General features: G+C 38.5%; 1 protein-coding gene across 2 annotated transcripts in view; it reads left to right on the forward strand.

The window, feature by feature from the left end:
* RELN (reelin) overlaps positions 1 to 21,890 on the forward strand; it is a 466,948-nt gene that overhangs the window by 172,700 nt on the left and 272,358 nt on the right. For both annotated transcript variants that reach the window (XM_063448139.1, XM_063448140.1), the window contains exons 5-7: positions 4,718 to 4,750; positions 7,423 to 7,498; positions 18,380 to 18,476. In XM_063448139.1, coding sequence (XP_063304209.1) covers positions 4,718 to 4,750; positions 7,423 to 7,498; positions 18,380 to 18,476 — 206 coding nt within the window. The remainder of the gene's footprint in view (positions 1 to 4,717; positions 4,751 to 7,422; positions 7,499 to 18,379; positions 18,477 to 21,890) is intronic.

A 21,890-nucleotide genomic window follows, 5' to 3' on the forward strand; every position in this document is an offset into this window, starting at 1 on the left:
TGTAGGTAATGAGAATATTTACCTTACACCAGTTCTAGCCTACCAGATTGAAATAACATTCTTTATAGACAAAAATGTTTATTAGTACAGAGGACAATTTTGAGAAATGTACCGTATTCAAATACTTTTTTCCCTCACTGTATTGATTGGGCATATTTCTCAGGGAGAGTGGTCTCTGAATTTTTCTTAGATTTTGAAATGGCCATGGCATCCTGGATATATGGGGAACCTATTTATTGGCAGTCATTAAAGTGGCTCTGCCATCTTTAGAGTCTTTGCAAATTAAACAAAATAAAAGAAATAGAAATAACGCTACTGCAAGTGCTCAAAATCAACAGGAGGTTTAATCGGCACTGGACAAAAAGTAAACAGGTGGAAAGGTCACACCAAACACCTCATGCGTTTTGGACCTACAGGTCCTTAGACATATGAGTTACCTAACTCATTTTGGACCTACATATTTGCAAAGACCCCAAATGTTGACTTTGCCTCTTGGTGTCCGGTGGCCACAGGGTGTAGGGCAAGGTACATTTTACTTACCTGATGCTGCCCGCATGTTTGCTTCCATTTGTATCTGTTAGACCCTCTTTAGCTCTTGGAAAATGAAGAACACGTGCGAGGATACAACACTGAGGTCTATGGAGGATCCCATGAGACAATGGTATCCTATCACATGATGATAAAACGTAGCTTTGTTTTGTCAAGCAGAGGAAAAATACATAAAGCGATGTAGTCCCTACTTTGCTTTATGTATTTTAGGAGAAAAAGATTAAAAACAACAAGGCAAGAAAAACAGATTGAGAAAGAGAAGAGGAAGAGATTGAAGCAGGGTTAGGATATGGTGGCAGAGCTGCTTTAAATAGCATTATACCCATGTGCACCTTAATGCATGGTCAATTTGTCCACTATTTCCCCAATTTGTGGCTTTACCTGCACTTTTAGGTAAGTTTTGGTAACTGGAATCTTTATCACAATTTCTACATGCAATGAGGAATAATTCGGATTCAGATTCTGTGAAGTGTCTTGACAATGATTGCAGAAACTTGACCACTTATATTATAGTACCCGTCAATGGCAAAAGTGTTCTTGAAAAGTATCGGAATGTTGGGATTGTAATCTCTGTTTTCAAACATCAGATCCTAGCATGTTTCTCTGATGCTTGAACTCTTTTTATATTATATACAGCAATATCCCGAACCTTTCTTAGGGTGCCTCAGTTTGTTAAGGAATCTCTTAATTTTACAGTTGATTCAGACGTCAGTTCTCTAGGACAATATGAAATCATGATATAAGATTTGTAGTCCAGCAACTTTTTTTTGCTGTAAATAGAAGTTTACCTCCAGTATTGATAGCTGTACCACCCAATGTAGGAATCCATATAAATGTGGGGGCAGCCTTTTAATGAAATAACCCTGTGCCTCCATTCCAAAATCATCTAATACTGGACAAATGTTACTCCATCGCTGGGCAGCTTATCTTGCTATATCTCTCATACTGCAAAACTATCCACACCCTCATTTTACCATGATAAACCCCAATATTTGGAGCAGAATCTAAATACCCAAACATATGTTCTATAGTATAGTTTATTTCTCCTTTCATTAATCTGCCTTATGCAACGTTGACCAAAGCCTACTTGCAGGACGAACAAGCTGGAGTTTGTCTTTACATAATGAGATATCATTTTCAGTTCACAGAAACTCTTTTCACATAATGATTTTAATCCCAGGGTGAGTAAAGAAAGGACCTAAACATCCAACCATAGACCATTATGACTTGGGAAATATGTCCCATGTCTTCTCCAAAAAAGTACCAGAGGCACAGACTTCCCATAAATCCATCTTCCTTCCAATATCCATGGCTGTGATGTGTCAAAGAATCTATTTTCATGCTATTTTTTATTTCGAAGTCTGCTCATACCATTAGCAAGGGTGACTTTTCAACCATCTGTCACTTTAACAGACTGCTGCCAGGATATAGCAGTGCATACATTATTACAAGTACAGACACACCTTTCACTCATTTCTGAATGTGTGAGAGGATACATTAATCTTTATGTTTTGGTTTCTGTTGTTCTTTTTGTAGGGCTATTAATTGGAAATATCAATAGTAAAGAAATACGGAATGATCTCCATTAAACAAAATTCAAGCCATGTGCGCACTGTAGATCAAAGTTGAAAATAAAATGCTGTTTTAATCATGATTTTATTTATGTACTTAAATGGTTTAAGTCATAAACTACATGGTAATTGTTATAAAACAAAAAAAATCACATTTTAATATTGTTTTCTAGTCTGATTTTTTTCAGCTTTCCCAGCATTATTTTATGCAACAAATTGCAAATATGTGTGTTTTATTCTTCTACAGACATAAGGCTGTCTCAGAAAATGCATTTAAACAATTTCCTCACTTGCACATGTGAAGTCTACTATATCAGTATTAACATACACCTCTGCCTTAATTACCCAAAGAAGTAATGGTAATCATTTAAGTTATCTTGCACTACAACTCCCATCTTGCTTACATAGCTATGGCCTCTTTGGGGTTGTTTTTAGGTTGTATATTCTATTGTAAAACTCAGAAGTCATTTACAATCTATACAGAATTTGTTGTTTATGTCCCATCAGCACGATATATTAAAATTATTATGGACTGGATTTGTTTCATTTAAAGGGACAACTATAGTTCCCAGAACCACTACATCTTAATGTACTAATTCTGGTGTCTATTGCCTGTCCCTGCAAACCTTACAATGTACATGCTGCCTTTTCAGAGAAAACACAGTGTTTACATTGTTGTCTACGGACACCTCTAGTGGCAGTCACTCAGATGTCCAATAGAGATGTTTCCTAGTCGTTCAGCATGGAGACACTGAATTGTTCAAATGCATTGATTCAATGCATCTCTATGGGGAAATGCTAATTGGCGCAGCAATCATCTTGTTTGATCTTAGCCATTATAGGAGAGGCAGCCATGGCAAGACCAATCAAGGCACGGGAGAAAGGGTGAATAAAATCACCTTTTTAAAGTAAGGCAAAGGGTGCCTCACCAGCACTATATTGTCAGGAATACATGTTTGTACGATTTAAAACAAATATTTATTTTTAAAGTATATTAAGTGATTTAACAAGTGACGTCATAGTCCAGTCTATTGCAAGAACTATGGATGATATTTATCAAAGTGTACTCTAAAGTGGTCTAAAGTACTAACAGTGGGATAATCACCATGGAAACCAGTGTTACCAGCAATGGTACCAGCAGGTTACATTTTCGTATGACTTATTTGAACCTTACACTTGAAAATTCTCCCCCAATGTTTCTGTTTTAGCTCTTCCACTAATTATGTTCTATTCCAGAAAAGAGCAACATTTGTAACAGTGAAAGAAATGGTGGCATCCAGTTACAGGTGTAGCGGTAAATAGAGAAGTGTGGATTTCCTGACTTTAAAGGGACACTATAGTAACACAGACCACTTTATCTCATTTAAGTGGCCTGGGTACAGCGTGCCAGTCCCACTTAGTCCTGCAATGTAAAATATTGTTGTTTTTGAGAAAGTGCAATGATTACATTGCAGTAATAAGATTGCCTCTGGGGGTGTCAATCTGACTAACTGACTTTTGGGCTCCTTACTGACACTTGACGTCCTTATGCTCTGCATGAGGATATCCAGCATTAGTAAAATCCCCATGGGTGTCAGGGTTGGATATATGAAACCAAAGATGCAGAACTTGTACTTGCAAAAATAACAAAAGTCTAAGTCAAACAAATCCAATCGGGCACGGCAAAGGTAAAGTCAAGCAATCCAGAGGTCAAAATCCAGGCAGCAAAGGTTCAGTAACAGTAAGGCAATCCAAGGTCAGGTAACAGGTATTCAGGAAAACAGGTAACAGCAGGAAGTAGCACAGAACAACTGAGCAATGAAGGCTTAGCTGTTCCAGGTTAAAATAGGGTGCCAGACTCAAGGCAAACCTATTTTGACAGGCCTCCATAACACCCTATTGGTGTATGGGGCGGTCTATCATCTGGGGTTGCCATGGGGAAGTGACTAACAATAATATGTTCCAGCCACGCTGTTCTGTGGCGTGGAATGATCGTGCATGCCTCCCAGTGTTTATGGTTAGCCTGGGAGACAACGTGATTAGAGTTCGTAGGTCATGGACCCGCCTAAATCCCCCCCCCCCCCGACTTCGAGCATGTGCATGTTCGGGCGGCCGTGACCCAGAGATGCTGCCAAAACAGCGAGGGAGTGAAGGTAAGTCGTTACAATAGGAAAGCATTGAAGAAGGAATAAGGAGAATTGGAAACAAATGGGGAAACACAGGACTAGAGTAATAGTAAGACATGGGGTCAAAAAGAAAATGGATTCACACTGCCGGATAATGATCTCACTCATGTCCCTTCTCTGACATCAAGGTTTACTTAGATTAAGTTACACTGCCCAAGTATCTGACCCTTACACACAAGACCTGGACTCCTTTATTACTGTTGAAAAAACCTTACCTTTTTTAATAAGCACTTGTTCATTGTAGATATCACTCTGCAAGTCATTGAGAACATAAATATACCCTTAAATAAAGAAGACACCAAAATACTTTGTTAAATCTGAAATGAATTCAGTGTCAGAGTTAATATAAAGATGTTCAATATATTTCAGCCTATAGAAATAACAAAGGCATAAAAATATCTTATCCAAAAAAATTTTTTGCTCTCTTTTCAGCTCCCACCGAAGCTCCTTTGCGTCCAAACCTAGGTAAGATAACAAATAATTTACTTTGCAATGAATTACTTTTTTTGTAAGGTATATTTAACCCAGACCAGTGTTTACTTGTGTTTGCTATTACAGAAGTTATTTTGACAATATTGCCAATTACGGACAATATTCATTGGCTGCACATACAGGACTGGCAAACTAGGCAACCACCTAGAGTGCAGAAAATGGCGGAACTACAGGGGTTGCTGAGTTTGCGAGTGCCATCTGTGTTCCACCTGTCAGATGAAGGATGGAAATTGGTTGAGTCCATCTCTATTTTATAGCAAAATATCCTCAAGTACTGCATGCTGCCATGTTTAATTAAACTTCTTGGACAATATGGCCTTGACTTAACATTTTTGGATAAGCTTTTCAACTAATTTATCTTCAACAATTCCCATAGAATTTAATGATGACTTCTGTAGCTAATTCAGCCTATATTTCATAAGTTTCCAAATGATTCGATACTATTGGTAAAACTTTCCAAATGATTTATGTGCAGAAGTCCCCATAAAAGTCAATGGGATTTTTCGAGATAACTCATTTGGACAGTTATTCTAACAGTACTGAATTATTTGCAAAGCTTATTGAATCAAGGCCTTCTTCAATTGGAAAGATTATCCAAAGATATTAAATCATTTCTAAAGCTTATATCAAAATATCCAGTTCTATTTGATTTTATATATATTTATATATATATATATATATATATATATATATATATATATACCGGTATATATATATATAGGGAAACAAAAACCCAAAACGTTACGGTGGGGAAAAATTTGTGATTGGATAGTTAATACAATGTTAAACAAAAATGTGCACACCAGTCAAGCCATAAGACTTGCTTTTCCCTCCGAAATCACAAATTTGCAGTGATGTTACTACCGTAAAGGATTCTGGGTGGGCATATGCAAATTAGTTTAACAACGAATCACATTTTTGCCTCATTCCATTTTAAACATCGAATCAGCTGTCCATGAGTGGTTCACTGGCTTTGCATCTTTTCCTAAGTTGTGTTTGAAAGCTGTTGTATACAGCAAACACAGACTCAAAGGAATCCATGTTTAAAATGGAATGAGGCAAAAATGTGATTCTTTGTTAAACTAAACAAAGAGAGAGAGAGAGAGAGAGAGAGAGAGTTTATTTACTTAACAGTGACTTATTCAAAATTGAAAACTAGGTTACAAATGAAAACCAAAGTAGCTAAGTTGGAATAATTCTCCAATGTTGTCATTCTTTTTTTCTCTTGCAGCATTGGTAGGAAGTGTTCTTATGTCATAAAATGGTTTTCTACAAATATGTTTTTGAAAATCAGAGTTGGCAATTTGGGGGGATGCAAGTAGCCAGTCTTGTCTAGGGCGCAAAATAGTCTTGCATCTGCCATGTGCACACATTACCTGTCAATGGCCACTTTATAGTAACTAGCTGTCATTAGCTTCCCACCTCAAAAAATGACACTTGAACTTTCTATACAAAATCATGTAATTGGCATACCGATCCAAGACCTATATTTAATATACTGTCTAAATTATGTAATACTGTTAAAAAAAACTTTCCAATTCATTTTTCTGCAGAAATCCCTATTAAAGACTATGGGAATTTTTGTAGATAAATTATTTGGGGAATTTTTTAACAGTACTAAATCATTTGGAAGGCTTATTAAATCAAGACCATTGGACTCGACTTAGGCCTAGATTTAATATTGTTGAATAAGCTTTCCAAATGATTTAATATTATGAAACATATTTTACAAATTTAATATTTAGATGTTTGTATGTATTAATACATTTGTACATATGATATATATTTTTTAATATATTATTTATTTTGAAATAATAATTTGACAAATGTATCCCAAAAAAATGTAATAATTTGGAAAGCTTATCCAACAATATTAAATTAAGGCTTTAATAAGCTCTGGATATGATGCAACAATGTTAGAAAATTTCCAAATGCTTTATCTACAAAAATTTCCATATAATTTAATAATGACTTCTGTAGATATCCTACTTTACAAATGTAAAATAGTTTTCATAATATTAAATAATATTGCCTAAATGTAATCTTGTTGGATAAGATTTCCAAATGATTTAATATTTTGGCTTAATGAAAAAAAAAAGATTTAATATTAAGAAAATTATTTTAATCTTGCAATATTTAGATTTTTTTTATATATCAATATATATTTCTTTATATATGATTTATTTTGTGATATTTTTACATGTTGAAAATATAATTTTAAAAGTTTGTCCAAAAATATTTAGAAATCTTATCTAACAAAATTAGATAAGTGATCCTAGTTCGAAAAACGTTCTTTTAACAACGGTCAGATGACCCCTCCTTTAACACCTTCAGCTTCTTTGCTGTCTTTTTAAGAATGCCTTTTTCTGTGGAGATATGTTGAGGATAGCAACGAGCATCTTTTATCTACAATGGATTTGTAAAGTTATAAATAGTTGTAGAAGATATCCTCTTGTTCACATATATTTAGGGGTAAGAGGAGTGAACTATTATTAAAATTGTAATAATGTTATATCGTTTGTAAGAACTGCGCCCCATTTGATGATCTCCCTGATGTTGCCTTCTTGAATACAAACAATAAAGTGCTGAGTTAGAAATGCACATATGTTATAATAATAATCATATACACATGTATTCCTTTTCAGCTGATGTTCATAGGGAAGGTATCATTTTAAGAGATGATTTTGACTCTAACAAACAGGAACTGAATCCAGCTATTTGGTATGTGAAACTTTATTGTTGCTTTTGTTTTTTAAATGATGATAATGATTGTGTTAGTTCAATTTATACAGCATGCAATTTGGCAAGTTAAAGGACATCTTTCACCTCAAAACATTTTTTTTTATAAAAATCCTTCCATAAATTTTTGAAAGAAAACATTTTTTTAAAAATTAAGTATATGTAAACAAAAATAAGAAAAACTCAACCCTACCTACATAGAACGTGACAAGATCCTTAAGCCATTATTATACTAAAAAAATATTTTTGAGGTGACAGTTGTCATTTAAATATTTTTGATATATTAGAACATTACCATCAAATTATGAGCAAGTTTGGTTTGAAACATGGAAGTTGGTTGAGTCCATCTCTGTTTTATAGCAAAATATCCTCAAGTACTGCATGCTGTCATGTTTTATTAAACTGCTTGGACAATATGGCCTCGATCTAACATTTTTGGAATAAATAACTTTTCAAATGATTTAATTTTTTGGGATAAAATTTTCAAATGATTTATCTACAATAATTCCCATAGAATTTAATGGTGAATTATGTTGCTAATTCAACCTCAACTTAATAAGCTTTCCAAATGACCCAATATCTGCCATAGTCTTAATTAAAGTCAATAATTTGGAACGTTATTCTAACAGTATTGAGTTATTAAAAAAAGAAAAGGTTATCCAAAGATATTAAATAATTTGTAAAGCTTATTCGGAATATTAAAACCAGATCTATGTGCTTCTATATATGGAATGTATTCACTTAGCAGTGACTTAAGCTAAATTGGAATCTGGGTTATAAATGTAGACCAAAATAGTTTGAATAATTCTCCAATTCTGTTTTTTGTTGTTGTTGCTGTTGGGTTTATTTGTTTGTTTTTTCCCATACTTGGCCATTTTAGTATAATTTTTGCCATTCTATTTTCAGTTAAACTGCAAATTACTTTTTAGTAAATAATTCCCTTTAGAATTTACTACCTGAATTACGTTTTACGGAGTTTGATCCTATGAGGAATACAGATAATTCAGTCGCCAACTTTTAATGTCCAAGTAAAATGTAATACATTTTAGTAGCACTTCATCTGATAGTTTGTTTTAAAACGTGCACTGTAATTTCATATATATGTCCATTTCTGCTGGAAGGAAAATTCTCTTGGCTGTTCACCATCTGTGTATTTGTGTTCTGGGCTGCATTCAATACACTTGGAAGTATGAGAAAATGAAATTGTGAAAGCAATGTAAAAGGGAGCAGATGTTTCCCTTCCATTACAATGCTGGATGAGATGTAATGGACAAAGGTAGCATCCTGTAAAAAAGAAAGATCCTGGCTGTGTATCATGAATATGAAAAGATAAGCATGATAGGTGTCAATGGATTCAGTGACATGTGCAATTAGATACACACAGCATGCTGGAGAAAATTCATGTTTTAGAGCAGAAAGGGCTACTGCATAAACATTCATCGACAAGGAGTGAGAAACAAGGGTAGCAGGTTTAATAATCATAGATTTTCCATGGTTGTCAACTTTAAGGCTTTAAATCTGCTCTTTGTGTTGTTGTTTTTTTGAGTGCTAGTATGGTAAGATAAAAAATATATCCGTCATATGCATGAGTTCCATTTAATCTTCCCATTATTTAATCCAGGAATTGTGCTTATAGGTTTCCATGCCTGTATATATTTGTGAATATGAAGTAAACTTACTTAATAAGTGTGGCAAACAGAACCTCGCCACGGGCTTTTGGAGGAGCCTGCTTGCCAGCCTTCTGTCCCAGGTCTATGGCCCCTGCAATAGACCTGGCTAAAATACTTTAAAAAGATTTTGTTCGTGCTATTGGGATTATTTGGTTCGGTTCCCAAACAAACGCACGAACAAGAGACCACCCGGGAGCTTTTAAACCCTATTAATACTTAGTAACGATTATAACCGCAGTGTTCTAATTGTCTGTTTGGGTGGCCGCTGTTCGCATGAATGACCACGAGGTGGCAGACATCTTGTTCGCATGAATGCAGGCAGCAGAGTTTGGTTGTTGAGTTCCTGGAACTAAAATCGGCACAGAAACTCTTGAACACTGCTGGACTTCCATCATCGCCTGCGTTTGGTTCTATATAATAGGGATGTGCATGGGGAAAATATTCGGTTCGGCATTCCGAAATTCGGGACTTCGGCAATTCAGAACTTCGGCACTTTGGAACTTCGGCACTATGACACATCAGAACTTCGGCAACTTTGGAATTTCAGAATATTGGAACTTCGGCATTTCAGAATTTCGGCAATTTGGAATTTCAGAATATTGGAACTTTGGCATTTCAGAATTTCGGGACTTCGGCACTTCGGGACTTCTCTTGCCGCTTAGTAGATAACTCCCTAATTCCCATGGTATTAGGGAGTTATCTACCAAAAGGCTGAAAGACCTAAACTGGTCTTTCAGCCAAATTTACTAATTCTAAGTCAAAATTACTTAGTTTTAGTAAATTTTTCCCCTACTCGCTATACCACGGGTATGGGCATGACAATTAAACAATAAGCAAACAAAAAAAACGGTGTCCCCCCCTCCTGAGCCCCCACCTATGCCGCACGAGTGGGGGCTTTTAAACTAAAGGGGGGACCTATTGCCCCCCCTGAGCCCCACCTGAGCGGCAGGTGGGGGCCCTATATCAGAAAAACAGGGGGGGAACCTATTGTCCTCCCCCCGGCCCCCACCCCTGGGCGGGGGGTGGGGAACCTAAAGTAATATAAGGGTGGGGACCTTATAGTAATATAAGGGTGGGGACCTATTGTCCTTCCCCCCTGGCCCCCACCCCTGAGCGGTGGGTGGGGGCCCTAAATTACTTCAAGGGGGGACCTATAGCCCTCCCCTGTGGCCCCCACCCCTGAGCGGTGGGTGGGGGCCATACATTAGTATAAGGGGGCGACCTATTGTCCTCCCCCCTGGCCCCCACCCCTGAGCAGCAGGTGGGGGCCCTAAATAAAAATGTAACCCCCCCATCTGACTTGGGGTCCCCAAACCCCTAGTCACCCCCCTCCCAAAAATATTAACCCCTACCTACCCCCCTCACCCTACAAATAGTGAAGGGGGACCAGTAACTAGATACCTGTAAGAAAAAAAAAGGAAAAACTTACTATTCTTCTAAAATCTTATTTTTCAGCCCCCAAAAAGGCCAAATATAAATCCAAAATAACCGACGCACTTTAAAAAAAAAAAAAAAAAAAACAGAGCACAAAAAATAAATAATCCATCTTCACCCATGGAGGGCTCCACGCAGACTGAGCTCTGCAGGGCGGGGGAAGGCTTATAAAGCCTTGCCCCGCCCTGCAGTTAGGATCAGAGCACTCTGGTTGGTTGGTTTAAGCCATCAAATCAGAGTGCTCTGTGTCATTTTACACAGCATGGGAAAGTTCTTTGGAATTTTCCCACGCTGTGTAATTTGACTCATAGCAACACTGTGATTGGTGGATTGAAAGTAATTCATATTTTTATACCTCTAACATTAGACACTGATGTGTGTCTGTGTGCTTGACCACAGATCCCTTGCATTATATCCCACAATGCTGCAGATATAGTGTACACACAATGATAAATTAAGGGCATGCTGACTGTATGTTAGCCAGCTGTATATGCTAATACAGTGGATCTTTAGTTTTTTCATTTCAATTTTAATTTATGATTTTTTAATGTTTACAATACAAAACACAGAAAAGGTATAAACAAAAATGGCAAGTGATCATACACAAGTAAAAATACATCTCACAAACAGATTAAATTAGGAAGATGATGTAAACCCCAACACATAGGTCAATACCGCTGAAGTAACATGCATACACAATAAGGATTACCTGCGTATAAGAATATAAATACATATAAGAATTACAATGCCTACATATAAACATTGACACCAAAATTTGGAGCAGGTTCTACATCAATTTGGTCTTCAGGGGTTTCCAACTGTGGAGGGGGTAAGCCAAGTCTAGGCAGCCCATATGTGATACCCCTATCACTTTCGGCTCCTTTTCGTTGTCTGGATTCGTGCCATAGTTTATTTAATTTATTTTGTTCGGTTCCCAAATTGAGACCACCTCAGAGACCCATTAGAACATGGAACGTTCAGTATCATGTACCAAAACCACAACGGAACAAAATTGAATGCTCCCCTGTGTGGCCACCATTTCATGCATACGAATGCACGTTTTCAGGATAATGGATAGCGGCCATCTTGTCTCCCGAACGCAGGCAGCAGAACTTGGTCGTCGAGTGTCTGGAACTCATTTCGGCCAGGCACTCCCGAGAAACCTGGTCATCATGGACCTGCTGCACATTTCTGTTCCCTTTCATCTACACGAACAGCGTTCGGGAGATCTATGCTACCAAACATAGGGAGCATTCTCTATTGATCTGCTTTTGTCTAACAGGTGTGGTTTTCGTACAAACCACCTCGAACGGAGACCGGCTTTTGCCACAACTTCCCTGGAACTACTTTGGGCTTCAACCTCGTGGCAAATAAGTCAAAACTTCCCCGTGATGGTGATCCAAAACTACACAATGGATCTGGGTGATTTTTGAAAAAAAAAAATTGCCCAAATGCCAGCTATCCGGGAATGTGACTTGTGTGTGGTTTTGGGGGTACCTTTGTGGTGTTCAGAAATTGTGATACTTTTCTGTCCCTGGAGATAATTGAGTTAGTACAGTTCCTGACTCAATTATCTCTCAGGCACAGTGGAGGAGTTTACTGACTGTATAAATTTGGTGCCTGTGCTTCAATTGTTCAATGTACTTATCACAATTGTCTTATCAGTAATTGTTCAATGTACATTAAGGTTTTTCAAGTTACTGTATCTGGGACAATGTCTAATATATAATATTAATTTGTGCCTAGTCTCCTAATGCATAATGTTCCAAGATACACCAGCTTGTATTAAGTGCTGTAGACCATTGTTTGGGCGTAAACATTAACCCCAAGTTTTGTTCCACCTAGAGATGTATATTATTTAATGAGAGAGCTGGGTCAATAGGGAATATATACTATTCCAGAGGTTTATTTGTAAAGAGTTCTTAACTTTTATTGACAAGCACTCAAATCAAATAAATGGCATTAGCTTGATAACCCATTCTTCAAATTTAAATTAGCTTTGTGCCCCATGTATAAAGTGTAATACAATATATAATACAATGTATTCTATAATACACCTTAATTGAACTAGTCATTGTGTCAGATAATTGTACATTGCCCTGGTGAAGATAATGTCCCTACAGTAAACTCTTTATTGTGATCCATTACTTGGCATCTAATGAGTATGATGCAACTGTTCCCACCATTAAGCACTGAAATAGCAAGGGAATCCAGTTCTAGGTCCTGACCCTGGAGTAAAGAAACACTGTTCTCATATATACTGGTGGTTTGGCTACAACAGTGTATATATAAAATAATTAGGTGAATAAACTAGGTCATTCTATACAAACCCTGTAGGCAGGGCTGTCATGAGAAATCTTAGGGCATCTTACAAAGCCATTACCTGGGCCTACCCTCCTCCAGACACACAGTCCCAAATACACACAGCAAGACACACATACACTGATACACGGACACAAACATACAGCTAAACACTGTCAGACAATGCAAATATAAAAAAGTATATGGTTTAGGATAAGTATAAAGGTATAGGATACTGCAAGAACCTAGAAATACAAATGGTGCCACATAATGCAAATCTTAAATAGATAAAAGTGTATAGAAGCAAGGTATATGAATGGAACACTCACAAACGGGGAGCTATAAAACCTAGCTCCGGTGTTGATAGCCTCTGGGTCCGTTTAGGTGGCCCGCCCCTATGAAGAGTATTTGTCCCGTCCTGAGAAAAAATATATATAGACACACAATAGGGTAGTACAGTATGGAACAAGTTAATAAGATCTAATGCCGAATCGATACTTACAAACACAGAGGCTGTCACCTCGTGATGGCAGCCCTGTCTGTAGCCAGTCTGCTTTTATTTCCATCGTATGTATGCTCTAATTGTACTTTTGCTTTTGTAAATCATTCATACTCACAGGGCTATATTTAACATGGGGCAAACAGGGCAGCTGCAACAGGCCCTGTTACTCCTGGGGGACCAAAAGCCCCATGGGCTCGTAGCCTACAACAGGATTGTGTCAGCGGCCTGCACGATAAGAAGCCCATCGAGAGTTCCATGCACTTAGGGGCATCTGATGGCAATGTGTCCTCAGGGACTCGGTCAGCACTGCATCACTTGAATGATGTGACCAAACCTTTTTCGTGATGTCAGGGCTGGATGGAAGTGACAGCCAGTCACTTCTTCCCAGCTATCACAGAGTGACCTGAATGGAAGGGAGGCAGAGAGGAGGGGAATGCAGACTCAGAGAGCCTCTGACTCCCAACAGCCTTGGCCAGCCGACTGGACCCCAGGGAAGCCACCCTCCTGCACCAAAAAGGTAGGAAATAGGAGGGTGGTTAAAAACATGTACATTTTGCATGTGTATACCCATGTGGCTGTATGTGTATCTGCTTGTTGCAAAATTGTGCTTCAAACTGGGTTTTTTTCTTTTCTTTTGGATCAACAGCAAAAAACAGGTGTGAGGAAGGCTGAACTTGATGGACGCAAGTCTCTTTTCAGCTATCTAACTATGTATGTAACTATGTATGTATATCTGTCTGTATCTGTGCATCAATGTTTGTGTCTGTGTGTTTGTGTATCTATCTGTGTGACTACTAGTGTTTTTGTGTGTCTGTGTATCTATCTGTGTGTCTGTATGTGTATCTGCATGTGTTAGTATGTGTCTGTGTATCTATCTGTCTTTATGGGTGTATTGGCATGTTTATATGCGTGTCTGTGTATCTACCTGTTTGCCTGTATGTGTATATGTGTGTCTGTATGTGTTTCTATGTATCTGTTTGTCTGTATTGTCTTTAAGTGTATCTGTGTGTCAGTATGTATCTGTGTGTGTATCTGTGTGTTTGTGTGTCTGTGTATCTATCTGTGTCCATGTGTCTGTGTATCTATCTATGTGTCTGTATGTGTATCTGCATGTGTTTGTATGTGTCTTTGTATCTGCATGTTTGTATTTGTGTCTGTGTATCTTCCTGTTTGCCTGTATGTGTATATGTATGTGTGTCTGTGTATCTGTTTGCCTGTGTGTCTGTATGTGTATCTGTGTGTGAGTATGCGTATCTGTATGTGTGTATGTGTGTGTATCTGTGTGTTTGTGTGTCTGTGTATCTATCTGTGTTTTTGTGTGTCTGTGTATCTATCTGTGTGTCTGTATATGTATCTGCATGTGTTAGTATGTGTCTGTGTGTCTATCTGTGTGTCTGCATGTGTTTGTGTATCTATCTGTCTTTATGTGTATCTGTGTATTTACCTGTTTGCCTGTATGTGTATATGTGTGTCTGTATGTGTGTCAGTATGTATCTGTGTGTATCTGTATGTTTGTGTGTCTGTGTATCTATCTGTGTGTCTGTGTATCTATCTGTGTGTTTGTGTTTTTGTATCTATCTGTGTGTCTGTATGTCTATCTGCATGTGTTTGGATGTGTCTTTGTATCTGCATGTTTGTATGTGTGTGTTAGGGACCAGGAACCAGACAGAGACAGAACAAAGATGCAAAATACCTTTAGTATAAATAGCAAATAATGAAATAAACCAAAAGCAAAGTCTAAAAGACAAGCAGCGTTCAGGCCCGGTAAGTATAAATGGACGTCGGAGATGTTCTATGCTGCCTGCCAACGTTTAGGACCGCCTAAAAAAGGACGGCATAGAACGCCCACAGTCCTAAAGGGGTTAAAACAGCAGAGAAACCCTGACAGTGGGTCTGTGTTTCTACCTGTTTGCCTGTATGTGTATGTGTATTTGTTTGTCTCTGTGTATGTGTATCTGTGTGTCAGTGTGTGTATCTGTGTGTTTGTGTGTCTGTGTATCTACCTTTGTGTCTGTATGTGTATCTGAGCGTGTTAGTATGTTTCTGTGTATCTATCTGTTTGCCTGTATGTGTATCTGTTTGTCTCTTTGTGTATTTGTCTGTTTGCCTGTATGTGTATCTGTGTGTTGTGTTTCTGTCTGTGTGTGTGTATATATGTGTCTGTATTTGTATCTGTGTGTCAGTGTGTGTATCTGTGTGTCTTTATATGTATATGTGTGTCTTTATATGTATCTATGTGTCAGTGTTTGTATTTGTGCGTCTGTGTATCTATCTGTGTGTGTGTGTCTATCTGTGTGTTTGTGTATCTGCATATGTGTCTGTATATCTGTGTCTGTGTATCTAACTGTGTGTCTGTATGTGTCTTTGTATCTGTTTGTGTATCTGTGTGTCTGTTTGTGTTTATATATATGTGTCTGTGTATCTATCTGTTTGTCTGTATGTATGTGTATATCTGTATCTGTAAGTGTATCTATCTGTGTGTCTTCACATGCGTCTGTATTTGTATCTTTGTGTATGTGTATCTGCATGTGTTTATGTGTATCTGCATGTGTGTATTTGTGAGTGTCAGTGTTTGTATCATTCTGTGTATCTAAATGTGTCATTCTGGATATCTGTGTATCTGCATGTGTGTAAATGAATCTGTATGTGTGTTACTATGTGTGGTTGTGTATTTGCATGGGTGTCAGTGTGTGTATCAATGCATATATTTTAATATTCAAATGCTAACAGTACATGCCTGCATTCAAATGTCAACACTACATACAGACACACCCCTACATTAAAAGCAAACACTACACACAAGTGTTTGCCTTTGAATGTAGGGGTGTGTCTGCATGCGACCAAATGGCGACAGTACATAAAAACACAAAACACTACAAACAAGAACACCCCTACATTCACAAACACATACCTCATACAAAAGCATACTTACATTAAAACAACAAATACTGCTAAACAAAACACTGCAATGATTGGGAAAATGATAGACCACAACTATCAAAGCATTTTAAACAAGTTAAAAATACACTTTTTGGCGGGGATGGGAGGAGGGATTGGGTGGAGGACGTGATTACATGCAATAAAGTCTGGGGCAGGCTACAGGGGGCCCAAGCAAATACATGCGCAGGTTTCAATCAACACTAAAGACCACACTACATACTCATGCAAAGTATCTCTATCCCTGTTTATTTCAATATATTGTTTAGAGTCTCAATTCTTGACCTCCTTACACATATTTCTAGCTAGGCATCTGTACTATTTCATAATTTTTGTGTGATATCACTATATCCTGCCAGCATACTACATGTTTATCTTTGCCTGAATCTGCGTCCCGTATATATGTTTTTTCTGCTACCTGCAGTTTCAAACTTGTATATTTCTGTAAATGCGCCCACACATCTCTTATACATATGACAGGTTCATATGTTGGCTGGTTCATAACAAATCGGTAAAATTGCAGTTAATCTGCAATACTGGTAGGACGCAACATTAGTCTTGGCACCTGATGTTAATGTGCTCTTGATGATCACCAGTTTTTAGCTACACGGCTATAATGAATGTTAGAGGCATTTTGAAGAGCATTGAAAAGGTCCCAAGAATATCCTAATGAGTCTCAGGTGCAGATCCATAGCCCAAGGCTAGTCCTCTTCCAGAATAATTTCATAGCTTCTGCTTATGTGAACACTGCAATTGAATTCTAATGGATGAAGTACTTTGGCCTGCCTGATGTGTTGCCTTATAGTGAAAATAGCCAGTTTTTGGCATGTACGGTACAGTTAGAAAGTATTGAAACCCAATATTTATTTATAATATGTTTTAATGCTGTATAAAATACAAAAATATTTTTGATATTATTACAAACATATTAAACAGAAAAAAATAAAATATCACATTGACATAAGTATTTAGACTCTTAACTTACCACTTAGTTGAAGCACTTTTGGCAGCGATTACAGTCTCAAGTCTTTTTGGGTATGATGCGACAAGCTTTGCACACTTGGATTTGGCTGTTTTTCTGCAATTCATCTCTGGATATCCTCTCACATTTTGTCAGGTTTAATGTTGACGATTGGTGGACGGCCAGTCTCTGGTTTCTCCATAGATGTTCTATTAGAATCAAGTCTGGGCTCCGGCTGCTCCACTCAAGGACATTTATAGAGTTGTCCCTAAGCCACTCTTCTGTTGTCTTGGCTGTGAACTTAGAGTCATTTTCCCGTTGAAAGGTGAATCTTTGGCCCAGTCTGAGGTTTCACTATTTTTGTATTTTGCTGCATTCAGCTTTCCCTTAACCCTGACTAGTCTGAAAAACATCCCCAAAGCATGATGCTACCATGATGGAAGGTTTTGCGCAGGTGATGAGTAGTGCCTGGTGTCCTCCAGACATCATGCCTTGAATTGAGGCCACACAGTTCAATCTTTGTTTTGTCAGTTGAGAGAATCTTGTTTCTCACAGTGTGAGAGTGCTTAAAGAAACACTATAGGGTTAGGAACACAAACATGTATTCCTGACCCTATAGTGTTAAAATCACCATCTAGCCCCCCTGGCCTGCCCCTGCCTCTCTAAATATAGTAAAATCCATATCATTCCACATACTTTTTCTTGCAACTGTATGTATTTTTTCCATTATGTAAAGTACAATTATAATGTCCATTAAATATGATTTATTTTTATTTGCATGTCAGCAGGTCTTACAAGGTGCAACCATCACAGTGCAAATAAAAAAAAACAACAAAAAAAACAGTATTTGTGTTCTATTATATAGTGTCATGTCTTGATGGTCCATCAGAACAGCAGCCCCCATCCCAGGGTGGACTTGAAATCTAATAAAAATAAATGTACTTTTCTGGTTAAATATGTTATTATTATTATTATTATTATTATTATTATTATTGGTTAAATACTGTGATATGACTATTAATACTTGTATATAATGTAAACTTGTTTTGTTTGTGCAGGCTGCATTGCAAAAACTGTGAGGTTGGGGCACAGTGCGGTGTGATTATGCATGGTGGGGCTGCCACATTTTGTGACCCGTACGGAGAAAGAGAACTGGTAAGTCAGCGCTACCCTACCATACACTGGAAGTAAAAAGTGAGTTGGTAGGCTGATTACATTTTAAATACTGTAGTATTCAAACTCAGCAATGATAATATTGTGTTGCCTTTTAAGATCGTGCCTTGAATAGTAGTATGGCTTTCATTGGTTCTACACTCCAGCTCTTATCAATGTAACTATTGGTTATACACCCTAGCTCTTATCAAAGTAACTATTGGTTATACACTCCAGTTTTTATCAATGTAACATGTAACTATTTAGTTTACACTGTTTACAAATGCACTTCACAAGGTAACCATAGACCCACACATCATTTTATCAAAGAGAGATGTCTTCCGCCACTGTAATTCAATATGTGCTTGCAAAATTCATGGAAAAAACCCACATGTAATCAAAAGATATATAAACCCCTGGCATCTTACTTGAAGGGAAACTATAGTGCCAGGAAACTACAATTGCACTTCTGTCACTTACCTGAGTCCAGGGCCAATGTCCTTCGGCGCTGGCTCGGGTCTGCCTCTGTTACTCCCCCACCGATGTCAGCTGGCGGGGGAGACCTAATGCGCATGCACAGCAATGGCTGCGCTCGCATTTGAATTTCCCTATAGGAAAGCATTATATAATGCTTTACTATGGATATTCCGGTGACGCTGGAAGTCAACATGCATTACGTGAGGACGTCCATCGTCAGTTAGGCAACCAAAAGTCACCTAACGATCCGATAGTCCCTTTAGTGGTTGTCTGGTAGACAGCCATTAGGGGTGGAGTTAACCCATAAAGGTAATTATTGCAGTTTATAAAAAAAACTGCAATAATTACCTTTGCAGAGTTAAGTGTGCTGGGACACTGCCCCCACTGTCAATGGGTCGCTAGAGGTGCAAAGATATATGGCAGTGGGAAGTTCCAATAGACCCAGAAATCTGAGTAGATGTAGGGCAGACAACTCATGGACGGATGGAAAGTAATTGCATGAAACCACACTAAGTTTAAGGAACTGGATGACCGAACAAGGCAAAGCTAAATAAACTTTACACAAAACTAAATGCTGGCATATTGCATCACCGCACAACCTTCCCACTCAAGTTAAGGATGTATCTGGATTTGAAAATACTGGACGGTTACCGAGACATGTGTCGCAAGGGATCCCGACCCGCCACCACCTCCGCCGAGAACCATGCCGTGTACTCCAGGGTGTCTCTTACCTTTAATCTAAAAGAATCATCCAAATTAAGGATCTATGGTCCCCAAGACACGAGGATTGTTTTGGCAAGTATTTCCTTATTGGTTAAGGTTGTTAGCCAATCCATTTTGAATAAAAACTGAAGTTTAGATAAAAATTATTGTTAGGTAGGAGCACCTGGCTGGTTTCAGACCTGGAGGATGGCTTTGCGTTCAACAGCTGCTACAATGAGAAGAAATTGTTTGTTAGTCAGAGGTTGGCCTGGCATGGGTCCCAAAAGCAGGAAGTGAGGGGAGAGTGGCAAAGTTCCCATTAGTCAGGTATCCCCTCACCTCAGTTCAAAAGTTCTGAATGAGCGTACACTCCCACAGACAGTGATACAGGTCGGCTTTAGTGTGTGTGCATTTGAAACAGGTTGCGGAGTCCTTCCTAGCCATGAGGTGAGGACTATGGGGGGAATAGTAAGCATAGTGTAAAGTCTTGAGAAACATGTCCCTATATGTGACCATAGGTAATGACTGACCCTGAGTATGGTGTGCAAGAAGTATGTCCGCTGAACATAAATGTGGAAAATGAGACTTCCATTTTCCCAGTCCCGTCTTGAGATTCTTCCAATCTGAAATGTATCGTATTATCATATAAGTGCACAGTAGTGCATCTAGGGGTTTTTCCCAGTTGGTGGTCGTGACATTCTGTGTAATAGTAGAGTAGTAGTGTCGCACCTGAAAGTAAGCGAACCATGGGAGTGCAAGGCCTGGGAAACGTTCCCTGAGTTCCGCTAGTGTAAAAAATGTTTGTGTGTTGTGATCAACAAAGGATCGGAGAGTCGTGATCCCCCTCTCGGCCTACAACGGAAAGGAGTAGTCATTGCCTGGGGGACAATCAGGGTTGTGAAGGAGTGGTATATGTAGTAAACAGAGTGGGTGAGCCCCCAGTTTGTTTCCAGGCCCTGATGGGAGTACCCAGAAGGGGGTTCTATAGGATGTAATCTGGGAGGAGTATATGTGGCCTGTGAAGTAGAGCAGTCAAAGAGTCCAGTAGCACCAGAGAGGAGTACAGAGGTAGCTCTGAAAAATGATTTTGGGATTGAATCCATTCTAGCGCATGTCTCAGTTGAGCCGCCAGACTATATTCTTTAGCATTCGGTAGATTCAACCCCACATTGGCCTTGTGTTGGTAAAGTTTTGTAAGACTTATGCGTGCTTTGTGTCCTTGCCAGAGAAATTGCCTGAGTTTCTTGTTCAATAGGGCTTCATTGTTTTTAGAGAGTAATAAAGGAAGAACCTGGAGGGGATATAACAATTTAGGGAAACAAATTAATTTATACATATCGCCCTACCAATATATGATAAGGGCAATTTGTGCCAATGTTCAAATTCTGAGAAGATATTTGATAGGATGAGGGTTATAATTAGCTTGTATAAGAGAGAGAGAGATTTTTCGGTATCCTAACTCCCAGATTTTTCATTGCCCATTGCTCCCACCTCAAAGGAAGATCACCTGGCAAGGGTGGAGGGGGTCCCCCACACCAAAATGAAGGGCACTTGATTTATTCCAGTTCATCTTTAGACCTTTCATGGTATGAAATGAATCGAGCAGGGTAACCTCTGTGATCAGTGATCTCTGAGGATCGACAGTAAAAAGTAAAAGGTCATCGGCGAAGGCAGAAACCTTCAGGTTGGTCCCAACAAGCGTGATCCCCCTGAACTCCTGCAGGGTTTCTATGGTTTTAAGTTGAATAACAGCGAAGAGAGCGGAAAGCCCTTTCGCACACCTATTTCAAGAGTGAACTACGGGTAGTCAAGGACATTTGTAGTAACACAGGCTGTGTTAAGTTTATTATAAGTTTATAATAAAATTTACAAAGGTGTGTCCAAAATATCTCAACTTCAGCACACGAAGTAGGTGTTGTCAGGTGATGCTATCAAATGCCTTTTCTATATCAAGGCCAATTAGGGATGGCGATTGCAAGCACGTTCCCCCACGGGCCACCCCCGTCACAGCCGCTAGTGCCCTTTGGACCCCTGTGACCACCTTTCTGCCCCTCACAAAGCCCAATTGGTGAGTATTGAGCAAGCTAGGCAAAAACTTTTGTATTCTCAATGCTTTGGTTTTGGTAAGGAGTTGGATGTCCAAGGAGTTGGATGTCCTGATTAAGCAGTGAATTTCAAGCCTGGAGATTTCCCTGATTTCAGGGTCTTGATTCTCCTGTCCTATTTCCTCCACCGTGA

This window comes from Pelobates fuscus, chromosome 3 (genome assembly GCF_036172605.1).
Source record: "Pelobates fuscus isolate aPelFus1 chromosome 3, aPelFus1.pri, whole genome shotgun sequence".
Taxonomy (NCBI): domain Eukaryota; kingdom Metazoa; phylum Chordata; class Amphibia; order Anura; family Pelobatidae; genus Pelobates; species Pelobates fuscus.